Source organism: Coffea arabica, chromosome 9e (assembly GCF_036785885.1).
Source record: "Coffea arabica cultivar ET-39 chromosome 9e, Coffea Arabica ET-39 HiFi, whole genome shotgun sequence".
NCBI lineage: Eukaryota > Viridiplantae > Streptophyta > Magnoliopsida > Gentianales > Rubiaceae > Coffea > Coffea arabica.
This window is the reverse complement of record NC_092327.1, coordinates 37,672,998-37,685,969: the sequence shown is the minus strand read 5'-3', so window position 1 is coordinate 37,685,969 and position 12,972 is coordinate 37,672,998. Positions and strand designations below refer to the sequence as shown.

Below are 12,972 nucleotides of genomic sequence, written 5' to 3'. Positions count from 1 at the left end.
ATGGAAATTGTCAAATTGCTTGTCTTAGAGAAGTAACGTGACTAATAAGCAAGGCTACACATTACATGTATAGCCATATGCCTTTTAGTTCTACCTAATTTTAGGCATTACTTACTGATTAATGCTATAGTAAGAGTGTAAGATAACCTGATTTTAAAGTCATGTTTATTTGTGCAATTAGGAAAAAACATACACTCACACACATGACTACTGTATCTAACAAAGAAAAAAACACACAAACATAACAGCAAAATAATGAGTCTCAGCTACCTGACGCATGGCGTCAGGGCTAAAAAACTAGTAAAGCGAGAATCCGCTTGTGAACAGTAAAAAATGGGCCGGTTATGCCGTTATTTGTGTGAGCTTGAGGGGCGTTTTGGTCTTTTGCTGATGGGTGGCAGTGGCTCTGCTGGTATTTTGCTTTTGTCCGCTGGCTCTCTTGCATTGTAACCTTGCTCTGTCCGCGTGGCTCTTCATTTTGGTAGTCAGCAATGCTCTGTCCGCGTGGCTCTTCATTTTGGTAGTCAGCAATTACTATTAAGTTAGTGGGCGGTTGGGCGGCAAAAGCTTTCTAGAGTCTTCATTCTTTGCTTTATGTATATTTCACCTCACACGCATGTTTGGTTTCCTAAGCTTTTGTGTAATTGCAGTTGCTTTGCCTCCGATGGTGAGTAGGCAGTGGACGGTGTCTCCAGTGATCTCTGGTTTTGCAAAGTTTTCAATAGTCTTCACTTGTTGCTTTATGTATATTACGCCTCACACGTATGTTTGGTTTCCTAATCTCTTGTGTAATTGTAGTTGCTTTGCCTCCACTGGTGAGTAGGCAGTGGATGGTGTCCCCAGTGATCTTTGGTTTTGCAAGGTGAAATCTTCATTGTCTCACTTAGCTGATTTTCTGAGCAAGCTGATCTTCTAAAGTCTCCACTCTTTGCTTTATTTGCGCATTTTGATGGTTTGCTGTAGATTAATGTTTTGACAATGGGTCGGAATAGAGTCTTGAGTGGTGTTTTGGTCTTCTGGCATTGGATGGTAGTGGTTTTGGTGGAAATTCACTGCTGTCCGCATGCTATTATTGGATAGGAGCAATTTTGGCGGGTGGGCAATTTCGGCCTTGTTTCCTCTCTTCTTTTCTTGGCTTTCTTTACCAGGTGTCCAAGCAATTTTGGCTTTCTTCAACATTCCCCACGTGCTGTTCTCGGACGGCAACAAGTTTAGCAGTGATTTGAGGTACAATGGAACCACCACCGCTTGAAAGCTCTGCAATCTCCATTGCCCTTTCTCGTTCTTCTCTTGGCCTTCTCTGCCAGTTTTTTTCACTCATCATCTTCCTATTTAATTTTTCCCTACACCACATCTTTCTCCATGATCTTATCTAGAAATCTACAGTAGATTCCCTCTCAATTTTTCCTACACGCACAACAAAAATGTAATCACCTTTTCCAATTAATCCCATCTCCGTAATTCCATTTTTGAATTGTTTTGCCTCTCTTTCTTCTTATTTTTTTACTTTTAAGTGTTCTAGGTTTTATCATTGCATGGGATTTCAATTTTCATGTGAATGGTTGGATTTTTTCTTGAGTTGGGGTTGACTAAATATGTCATTACAGGAAGTGGAGAAGTGGGCGACGAAGGAGGAGAGCTCCTTCCATTGGCATTAGAGGGAGATTTATAGTTGCATAGGACATTGGAAACCACAAGGCTCCGATTGGAGTTCAAAGATAAATAGGCATATTGAGCCAATCCCAAAAATCAGAGGGTAAAAGATAAAAATAAACTTCTCTACTCTAATTCTCACTTTTTTTAATGCATTTTGCAGAGTTCCCACGAATCTTCCGTAACTTTCAAATTTAATTTTCCTAACCCAGAAAAACTACTCGGGATGTAATTTGAGAACTAATCTTTCTGAAGTGGCGTTGGACGCTGAAGAGTGCTGCTGGAGGGGAATAAACAACATGGTCGAGATTCGAAAGAACCGTAAAGAAGAAAGCTTGCGGAAGAAGCTCCGCGAAGGCCTGCAGAATGCATTTGCTGTTCAATCGGATACCTCTTCTGTCGAAAAAAATGTCTAAATAAATTAGAATTTATATTTTGTTCCTTTGAAGTTGTTGCTGCAGATGGCTTTAAGTAGGGTTGTGATTAAATTTAAATTTGCGATTGTGTTGTTTTTGGGCAGGATTTTCACAATTTTTTTTTACAGTTTCCTTGTGTTTGAATAGAGCTAGGGCTTGCACTTCAGCGCTTTTCTTGAAAGTATGTCAAAAAAAAAAAAACACACATACACACACAAAAGTAATAAAAAATATACCACAGCAGAAAAAAAAAAAAAAAAAAACAGTCCAGGCTATCTGACGCATAGCGTCAGGGCAGAAAAAACTAGTTAAAGATAATCATCCTATATTTGAACCTTATTCTCCAAACTTTAGTGAGTTCCAGATATTTCTACTTTATTCTAGGAATAGATTATGGGTCTGTCTGATAACATAAAAAAGTGCTGAATCTGAATTTTTTCAGACATTCAGATGTTTTGAGTATTTGATAAATGAAAATTCATTTGTTGAACTTGTTAAGTAGTGCTGGACTTGTGTGTATATTTTTTAACACAAGAATCCTAACTGAATGCTTAATTCTGATAGAAATCAATAGAATTACTTTAATTACCTTATCTTATCTATCAAATCTACATTGTTTGTTAATTATGTTTAAAATTCTTATCTAATTAAACAATCTAATATTCTCTATCTAATGATTTTCTATTTCTTTTTTTCTCCCTTTTGAATGATTTTCTATTTCTTTTTTTCTCCCTTTTGAATGATTTTCACATCTTTTCTATACTCCTCATATAATATATTTCATCTTTTATATTAATTTGATTTAAAAATAAATATTGTCATTTTCATACCTAACATTTTTAGCTAATAAAATCATAGGTTCTATTTCTTTTTTGGATGAAAAGATATAAGGGCAAATTTATCAAATTTAACTTATTAAGTATTCAGTTATAAATGTTTATCAAAAAGTATAAATAGGTTTAATATTAAAATTCAGATATTAATATATTTCTTTTCAGTACTTAAAATTCAGCAAATTAATTGTTTCAGTACTCAGATTTAAGGAACCGGATTTTTTTTGCTTGCTCGGGAGTTTCTGAAAATTTACAGAGATGTTGAGCACAATGAACAAGGCCAATCAAAGTTTGAGTGCTACAAATAAGCTTTTCAAAGTTGGAAGAAATTACAGTCATATATCACCATAAACCTTAGAGAAGCTAAGTTATTGGTAATAGAAATACTTCGATCAAATCAAGAAAGCAAACATCTGCAATATTGCTTGAGAGGGAAAGACAATACTTTAAGACTCAACCAATGAGAAAAAACTTCAGGGATGCTTTGTTGTTTTCCACCATCCTATTGGGTATTCATTAATTCGCTTGTACTGTAACACAGAACACTGCTAAAAAAAAAGTTACACAGAACAGCAACAACCAAAATTACCATCAAGAACAGGAAGAAGGTAAAAAAAGGGAAAACTACGACTCAAATGGAAAATAAGGCTTTCTTTTCTCCTTTTCTTTATGCACAGTAATTAGAAAACAACAATTCAGCTCAGTATGGATAACAAAGGGCCAAAATCAACAGACCACCTAAACTCCTAACGTAGAAGAAATAAATTAACTAACTAAAATCAGAAGATTGCTGAATTCAGCAGGTAAGCAAAGCAAACATTCAGCTCAAGCTATTTCAAAATCAAACCTCACTCAGCAAACAAATTAACATCCAAATACTCGTAACTGAAGCCACACAAAGTTACAATCTTTACTTGATGAGTTTTGCTTTTTCTTATCCCTTCCCCACCTGAACCTGTATATGATATACACCTGCAAATTCAGAATCTCCTATAGCCATAATAGGAATTTCAGTAAAGGGACTGTTTGAACATCAAAGAGTCAAACTTTTTTCCATTTTGATTGGGAAAATTACCCAATATCAACCATGGTTTAAGCATAAGTACAAGAAATACAACTCCAAACAAGACATAATTGGAAAAGACAAAGAGTGAAGGAAAAAACAGAAAAGAGGAGGAAGGCTAATTTTAACTTATTTGTGAGGTAGCCTCCGATAATGGTCTGTTCTCTGGAAAAAAACTAGTTGAACAGTCCCAATTGGTAAGCGGTTCACGAAGAGAACCAGAGAGGAGCAGAGGATTTGAAGAACAGACCTGACACGAGGGTTTTAACCGACAGGCAACAGGGTTTTGACTTTTGACTCTTGCTGGTTGGGTCTTTCCTTATTTTTCTCTTTCAATTTCTTTTTTATTCATTTTTTATTTTTATTTTTATTTTTTCAAATTTCACTTTTTCTTTGGCTTTTTACATTTTATTTCCATCTTTTTAACAAGAATGAAAGGACGAAACAGAGAAGCACAGATTGTATCGCGTGAGAACAAGGATGAAAGACCCCTAATCTTACCATGCTAGCATTGAGTATTATTCCAAATAATTATTTGGAATAATTATTGTAACACTTTTTGTGATGTGATATATATGAGATAAAAAAGTGGTTGGAAATATAAAAAGATAGATTGAAAAATGTATTTATGATGCAAGCGAAAAAATTTTTTGGAAAAAATTTGCTATCCAATTAGTATTTGATTATCTTTTCCAAAGGTTTATTTGAGGGCATTTCTCTGTTTCCTTATTGAAAAATCTATTCTTCTACAGTTTGGCTTCTGAAGTAATCCATGTAGCCCATCTAATCTAATTAGTCTTCTATTTTATGCATATCATAGTGAAATTACATACTAACATCATGTATTTATAATCTCTTGCTTGAATAAGAGAATTGCATAGAGAAAGTGTAGATAAAAGAAAAGTCAAATGGTTTTAGCTTTAACTGGTCTATATTTATTAGTCCACCTCCCACAAGAGAGAAGAATTTGGCTGCACTGCAATACTAATGAGTAATATCTACAAGTAACAACTAAGTTGAAAGAGTTTTCCACCCTTCCAATTTTCCGCGATGACTCCTATATTTGTTTTCAAAGACAAGTGGAAATGTAGGAAAGTTTTTTTTACATGTAGATGCACTAAACTGTAACAGATTTGGAAAGAACAAGAAACGGAAAAGACAGACAAAAGAAGACTTGATGGTTTCTCATAGAAGGCCTACAACTGGTGAATGTGCAAATATTATCTTGTCTTTGTTCGCAGTGTATCCCCAATTCTGACAAACGCTTTTCCTTCTTGGCTTTGCCTCTCCAAGCATTGTTATGATGTCTCTCATTGATGGCCTCTCCTTGGGGAGTTTAGCAGTACAAAGAAGTGCAATCTTGAGGACGAGAAGCATCTCTTCCTGGACATGTTTACACTGACCAGCAACATTAGGATCTAATGCTGATTCTGAAGTTTTGTTGTTAACCTTTCTTCGAACCCATTCAACAATATCAATGGCTTCCCCAAAGGCAGGGTCTAAAGGCGTTTTCCCGGTTAAGAGCTCCACAAGCACCACTCCATAGCTGTAGATGTCACTCTTCTCATCAACCTTTAATGTATATCCATATTCTGCAATCAGGATAACGATTAAGGCTTGATTATTCAAACGCTTACATACAACGGAATTCAAGTTATACAAGAAACTTAAATGCTTATAAGGTAAAAGCTAACCTGGGGCAATGTATCCGTAGGATCCAGCCACCATTGAAACTGTCTCATTCTTGTGCGACATTGTCCTAGCCAGTCCAAAGTCAGCTATCCTTGCCTCAAAATCTGAGTCCAGCAGGATGTTGTTTGACTTGATATCACGGTGGATGACCGGTGGATGGCAGTCATGGTGAAGATACGCAAGGCCATGTGCCACTCCAAGTGCTATGCTATACCTGGAAACCCAATCTACCAACATTTTCCCTGCCTGTTTGCCATGGAGGGCAGCACCAAGACTCCCATTTGGCATGTACTCATAGACCATCATAACATCATTCTCATTGTGCAGATAACCTAGTAATCTTACTATGTTTCTGTGACGTAATTTCCCTAAGAGATTCACTTCTACAAAGAGGTCATCTCCAGTTTCCAAATCTGATTCAGTTCGCCACAACTTTTTAACAGCCACAACACTGTGGGGCCTTTGAACTTCTGCCTTGTACACTATTCCAGTCCCACCTACTCCAATCACATTTGAATCCTTCAAGCTCGCCAGTATATCATTACTGGTAAAGTTTAGCCTCTGGAATGCTACAAGCCTCCATGGCCATTCTGTACTGTCTCTTTTGAACCAATCCTTGAAGAAACTTCTGTAGAGATACCAGCGTTTATATAGCCGTCTCCCCACAAGTACCATGACTACAATGGCTATTAATATGGCAATTCCAGTGAAAAATCCAATGAAGACATGGTTGATGTGAAATTTCCTGAAGTGCAATATACTGTTTGATTTGTGAGAACAAGGTGGAAGTACACCTCCACAAAGACCAGCATTGCCAATAAGGTCATTTGGATTGATGGTCACTAATATGCCATTGTTTGGAACAGGACCCTCAAGCTTGTTGTAAGACAAGTTGAGCATTTCAAGAGCTGGTGAGCTTCCAAAACTTGCTGGGATTTGTCCAACAAGAGAATTGTTTGATAAGTCAAGGACGGATAAAGTAGGCATTGATGCAATTGGCCTTGGAATTTCACCAGTAAATTGGTTGTTCCGAAGATTCAAGTTCACTAGCTTTTCACATGAAGCAATACTTTGAGGAATTTTCCCTGAGAAATGGTTACTTGAAAGATCAAGCACTGAAAGAGATGGGCAGTCTTGGAATTGATCTGGTATGTTGCCCTCCAGTTTGTTATTTGAAGCGGCAAATGTCTGGAGTTGGGGGATGGATAGGATGCTAGAGGGCAGAGACGATTCAAGTTGGTTCCAGGAGACATCAACGAAAGAAAGTGAAGTGGACAATGTAAAATCCTCAGGAATTGCACCAGTGAGATTGTTATGAGCCAATTCTAGTCTTTGGAGTTTTAAAAGGTTTCCAAGTCCAGGGGGAATTGTTCCAGATAAATGATTATTCTGGATTCTAACTCTAACCAAGGAAGAACAATTGGAAAGGCCCACAGGAATTAAACCTGAGAAGGTATTATTGAAGAGAATGAGTTTAGTGAGATTACCTGAGTCACACAATCCTGCTGGAATCTCACCAGATAATGAATTTGATGAGACATCTAACCGATGCAAGGGAGAGTTCCTTCCAAGATTCACTGGCAGTCTGCCAGTTAAAGTGTTCTGCCACAGCTCAAGTACCTCAAGTTTTGTCAACTCACCGAACTTGTCGGGAATAGGACCAGTTAGTTGATTGCACATGAGATTCAGCAGCTGCAAGTTCTTCAAGTCTGCTATTTTGCCCGGGATTTCTCCTGAAATGTTATTGTCAGAAAGATCCAGATACACTAAAGATGATAAGTTTCCAATTTCAGGGGGAATCTTTCCTTCAAAATTGTTATGATATAAGTAAACCGTGGTAAGCTTCTTCAACTTGCCAAGTTCAGCAGGAATTTGACCGCTCAAAGTACCAACAGCCAAGTCTAAGTATTGAAGGTTAGTGAGGTTACCAAACTCTGCCGGTATTGTACCCTCAAACAGATTGTATCCAATGATGATCGTCTCCAAAGATGACAACTGACCAATCTCTGCTGGAATCTTTCCAGTCAGATTATTACCTGAAAGCCCGAGAAACTTTAACTTCTGCAAATTTTTATAAGACACTGGAATTGAACCTTCAAAGAAGCTCCCTCTGAAATCCAGGATCTCGAGTGAAGTTGCATTGCTAAGATCCTCTGGAAGCAAGCCCACAAAATTATTGCTGGATGCAGTGATTGCTTTCAAGCCTGAAGCATTTCCAAAACCAACAGGAAATTTGCCCACAAAGTTGTTCTGGCTTACGTCGAGAATCTTCAATGATGCAAGGCTGCCTAATGACTGGGGCAGTGCAGATGAGAAGTCGTTACAGCTTATATTTAGAAAAGAGAGACTACTCAACCCTTGAATGCCCTCTGATATCTGTCCACTTAGGTTCAAGTTGGATAAGTCAAGACTCTCCACGAAGCCTTTCGAGTTGCACCAGACACCGTTCCAACTACAGTGAATTGAACTGCCTTCAACCTCATTGCTTGGCACTTTCCAATCTTTGAGGTGATCCATTGGATCAGTTATGTTGGATTTTACGGAAAGTAAGGATAAGAGTTCAACATTTTGGGCTCCCTCGACAAAAACAAGAGAGAGACCAATGTAACAGTACAACAAGAGAAGACACATTTGCATCTTGTATTTCCTATTCAGTTTGCTCCTCTAATCAGTTGTGCATCATTCTTGGCTCTAGGGAATGAAGGTGCATGAGGGAGAAAATATGAACTTATATGATTCTGAAAGGGGATTAAAGAAACAGATGATTGGTTGATAGTTAGCAATGCTGATTATTGGAATGGGACCTCTGTCCATCTGTAACAAAGAATATCTTCAATTATCTAAATTAAGAGACTTTTCAATGATTAAGCTCAAATCAAACTAATGAATGAGTAAGGAATCAATTCGTGAGGTCTTGGGATCTGAGCCAGCTATTACAATGCATCCAATGACTCTAGAGTTTGGAACTATTGAGAATAATACCGACAATAAAACATGGATGGAATGTATTTTAAGTGGCTGCTTAGATGCATTAAACATATTATAATTGATCATAGGTCAACCTAAGTAAATGACACAACTGAATTTTATCCTCTTATTATATTGTAGAGGAGCCAATTACAAAGGTTCTTGTTTCTTCCTTCAATTTTACTAGTAGTTGTTTATGCTTGTCTTTTGCCTCCATGGTCGTTTATCTGCAAATATTTGTTACTTTAGTGCAAGGCCAGATACAACTGCTCAAAGGTGTCGCTGTTATAAAAAAAGTTAAGTCCTCTTCTAGATTTTGTTTTGCTTTTTAAAGTATGTGAACTTATAGAATTAAAAAAAAAAAGTATGTGAACTTACTGACTGACATTCTAGCACCTAAAAGTTCTTGTCAATCTGTAAAATGATAGTACTCAAAAGACGGTCCTAGATTTTATCTACATTCACCAGAGAAGAAGGGTTTTTTTTTTTTTTTATTCTTGAGCTCTCATTTTGGTTTAGGTGATGTTGGCTCATGAATTCAGAATAGTAAGCTTTTGGAGTTACTGTTCCATTGGGCATGTTCAAAGTTGAAGCCATAATAACTCTTCTTCAGGCAACCACCAAAGCTCAGCCACTTTCATCTGGAACACCAACAAAAAAAAAAGGGTCTTCAATACTATGATCTATGAAAGCTGAAATGAGTTAAGAGTGCTGTTTCTCTGAACAGTTTTATGGACTATAATTCATACATTTTTAAGTGAAAATTTTCAAAATTATGGTTTCTTGATTTTCGTCTTTAGAAAGGCAAGTGGGAGTAGGAGCTCATACCTGCTCTATATGACTTCACCCCTATATCTTATTCCAGGCATTTCACAGTTAAAATCTTGTGATATCTGAGTGTTTCAATCCAAAACAGAAGTGCATCAACAGGCATGCATATTGAAAACCAACATCTAGAACTTGGAGAAATTAAGAGCAGTAACATTCTGGTTTCAATATGTATCCAAGAAATCCTAGACCATCTTCCAAGCTACTTCATTCTATTATTAGATCTCCTTCATTGGTATAATTGTATGCAATATTGAAAGGCTGATAAAATCAATTAAATGGGATATTAGAGAATCTCCACATGTTAAGGGATCGAATATTGGTTCCAAAAAAATATGACAACTAGGAGCTTTCTCCACAAAACACACAAACACACAATGCAATCAATCATTAGTCTGTATTTACCAAACACCACCATTCCTCCACATTAACAAATTCTGCTCTTACTTTGTAAGCCACATGCAGCCAACAGGGCAAGTTCAATTATCTAATCAATGATGATTGATAAATTATGAGCTTGCATCTTTCTTTCTTTTTTTCTTTTTTCTTTCAAGAGAATTGATATGTGTGCTATGATAAGTTAATCATGGAGCCTCAAAAAGCTGGAGGGACCTGGAGCCCCATGTGAGGGGCCTTAAGGTGCAGCTTCCCTTGGGGAAGATCCTCTCTAGCCAGCCATCAGTAACCAGCCAACACCCCATTATTGGAAGGGAGACCCCAGAAAATTGCCATTCCAACCTGCCTTCAGCATCTCTAAGTATCTTATCCTACGATGCAACTCTTCCAGAATCCTAGCGGTGCATGTTAACGGATGCCCCACAATCCACGTGAATTTGCATATAACCACTATGGATGTTTCATCCTTCGAGTCAATGAGCCAATGAACAATAATTTGAGGAAGAAAATATCCTACAAGACTGAAAAATTTTCGGTTCAGATGCAAGACTTACTAGTGAAAGATTTGAAGCTCAAATTTCAACCCCTAAACCACATTGGAGCACATGACAATCTTATTTGAAGCAAATAAGTTATTCTTCCAAGTGACTTAGCAAATCAAAGAATCAAGGTGTTATTTTTCTTTTTTTCTCTGGGGTCTTTTTAATACATTTTTCCACATTATTCCGGTCCCCATCTTTTCACTTTTTGTATGTTCGATGGGATTCTTGAATGTTGGTTCTTTCCCAGTTGGAAGTGTCCAACTGTCCATGGCTTGCTTTAGCAATTAGCAGCCTGATATTTGAGGCGTGCAGAGTGCAGACTTTAATATTGGTGCATGGGAGTTGAATCACATTAGGTAACCAAACCGACCCATTACTACCCTCACTGTGGAAAAGTTGGCCATGATTTTTTTTTTTTACTTTCTTTTTTCTAGCAGGGGATTTAATAAGCGAAAAGGGAGAAGGAAAATTTGAACCTAAAATTTTTTATTTTTGGACCTTCACTTAATCATTAGACCAAGGCCTTTTCGACAAATGGCCATGAACTTGATACATCACTAGAATAACCTACATTTGGTGCTTTGTATACTACCGATAATGTCAATTTTGTAGTGGATAATGTACAAAAAAAAATTATATTTTTAACATGTCATGGCACTTGAGAATCTAAGAGTAACGTTAATGAAAAAGTCGGTAAACTAGTAATTTGGTTGTTGATCGTTTGGAGGTAGATGAAAGCTTATATAGCTTCAAGAAAGTTAGCTTATGAACTTATTCCCATAAATTACTAACGAATTTGATATCTGAGTTGATATTTACTTAAGATGTTAAGGGAAATTCTTTGTTTTTGGTCAGTTGGAGGCCTAAGCCAAAATTTACTTTGTTTTGCTATCGGTGGCACTTGCACCCATTAGATAAGTGGGAAATTGTACACAAGTAGTGGAAACACTTGACTATTTTTATTAACCCACAACCACTTTTTACGTGCTCTTGCACAGATGGCTTGTCCAATTGAAAATGGCATTTGGGCCGAGAAAATTTTTTTTTTTGAAGTTTGGACTGGAATACAATCATATTGTGTTTTGATGTAATGGGCTAAGAAGTACTGCATTGAAACGATGTATCCGTTTTCCAATCTGAAAGTGTTTTAATGTCTTACCTCGAGGGAGGGTTAAATTGAACGGTAAGATAGTAGGAATTGTAACTTGTAAGTAAAAAATCTTGAGTTTCAAGACCTTCCCTTTTACCCAAAAAAAAAAAAAAAGAACAAAGAGAGAGAGAGAGAGAAGGGTCTTGAAAGATTTTAAAAGTTTAGAGACATTTTTTTTCAAAAAAAAAAAAAAGCAAGATAGAAGATAGAGGAATTTAAACTCAAAACTTCTAATTATTGATATTTTAACTTTAACCAGTAAATCAAAACTGGTCCACCAAGTTTTAGAAACATTCACTACAAACATTTTGTTTGTAGGAGTGATGCTAAATCAAATAGTTCGACTCGAACTCGCGAGCCACTCAGTCAATAGTTCGATTCGATCTCGTTTTGACCGAGTTTAAGTTCGAGTTCAACCTATTCGTTTGAGCTCACGAGTCGAGTTCGAACTCAAATACTTTGTACTCAAGGGCTCAATGAGCCTAATCGAGCTTTTCGTAGTATATATTTTTTATTTTTTTATATTTATTATTGTGAAATGTTAATATTATCCTTTATTTAAAATTATATGTGAAATATTAATTTTTATTACATGAGCTTGATTAGACTCAAATAGGCTCGATTACACTCGAATAGACTCGATTGAATTTGATTTGACTCGATTAGATTTAATTAAACTCGAGCTCCTAAAGTCAAGTTCGAGCTCGACTTCTAAAAGCTCGATGAGCTCAAGTTCAGTTATTTTACCTCTAGTCAAGTTCGATTACTGCACTACTCGAATTTGACTCGATTCGAATACACCTTTATTCGTCTGTCTTGTTCAAAAGAAAAAAGAGAAAAAAAAAAAAAAACCATTCATCTGTCTTTTAACTTCAACGTACTTGTGCAAAGCAAACTCCTAAATCCGCCTATATGCGCAAAAATTAGTGTGCAGAGGGCCAACATCTTCATCCCTCAATTTACAAAACTTACAATATATAATATCTTCCTTAAAAAGCATTGTCCTTTTTACGTTAGTTAATTCACCTGATAAAGTTTTTAAGGTGGATGCACTAATCTCCGTCTTTACATAAAATAGTGTACTGGTGTTGAATGACAAGTATACATCCAAGAATTAGACTGAGAATCGTCCCTTTCCTGGTAAAAAAATTCAACAATAGGAATAGGAATAGGAAATGCACTTACCCCAGGGTAAGCACCAGTACTTTTACATGTAAGATCTTGGCATCCATATCCTTTATCATTAAGCAAATAATTAACTTGATACCATGAATCCTGATCCACTCCCAACTGCAGCAACATAATTGTTTTGACCAACTGTTAATTAATAACGAGGTTAAGACAAAAAAGATGTTTGACTCTTGAGTTTTTGAGGTGACTTTTACAGGAAGGCATCCACTAAGAAAAGGTTTCTCATTACTTTTCCAGCTCA

General features: G+C 36.6%; 1 protein-coding gene and 1 long non-coding RNA gene across 3 annotated transcripts; one reads left to right on the top strand and one right to left on the bottom strand.

The window, feature by feature from the left end:
* The first annotated feature begins 509 nt into the window (after positions 1–509).
* LOC113709247 (uncharacterized) lies at positions 510–2,166 on the top strand. 2 transcript variants are annotated; one of them, XR_003452627.2, is made up of 3 exons: positions 510–1,227; positions 1,608–1,756; positions 1,866–2,166. It is a non-coding gene; the product is annotated as an uncharacterized lncRNA (long non-coding RNA). The 2 variants fall into 2 exon arrangements; XR_011821445.1 differs by having other exon boundaries at positions 557–1,426.
* Positions 2,167–4,991: 2,825 nt separating this feature from the next.
* LOC140014484 (uncharacterized) lies at positions 4,992–8,627 on the bottom strand. The gene is made up of 2 exons (XM_072065373.1): positions 5,660–8,627; positions 4,992–5,557 (listed from the first exon to the last, which is right to left on the bottom strand). The coding sequence occupies exons 1-2, from the start codon at positions 8,292–8,294 to the stop codon at positions 5,151–5,153; spliced, it is 3,042 nt and encodes a 1,013-aa protein (XP_071921474.1). The 5' UTR covers positions 8,295–8,627; the 3' UTR covers positions 4,992–5,150.
* Between the last annotated feature and the right edge of the window lie 4,345 nt (positions 8,628–12,972).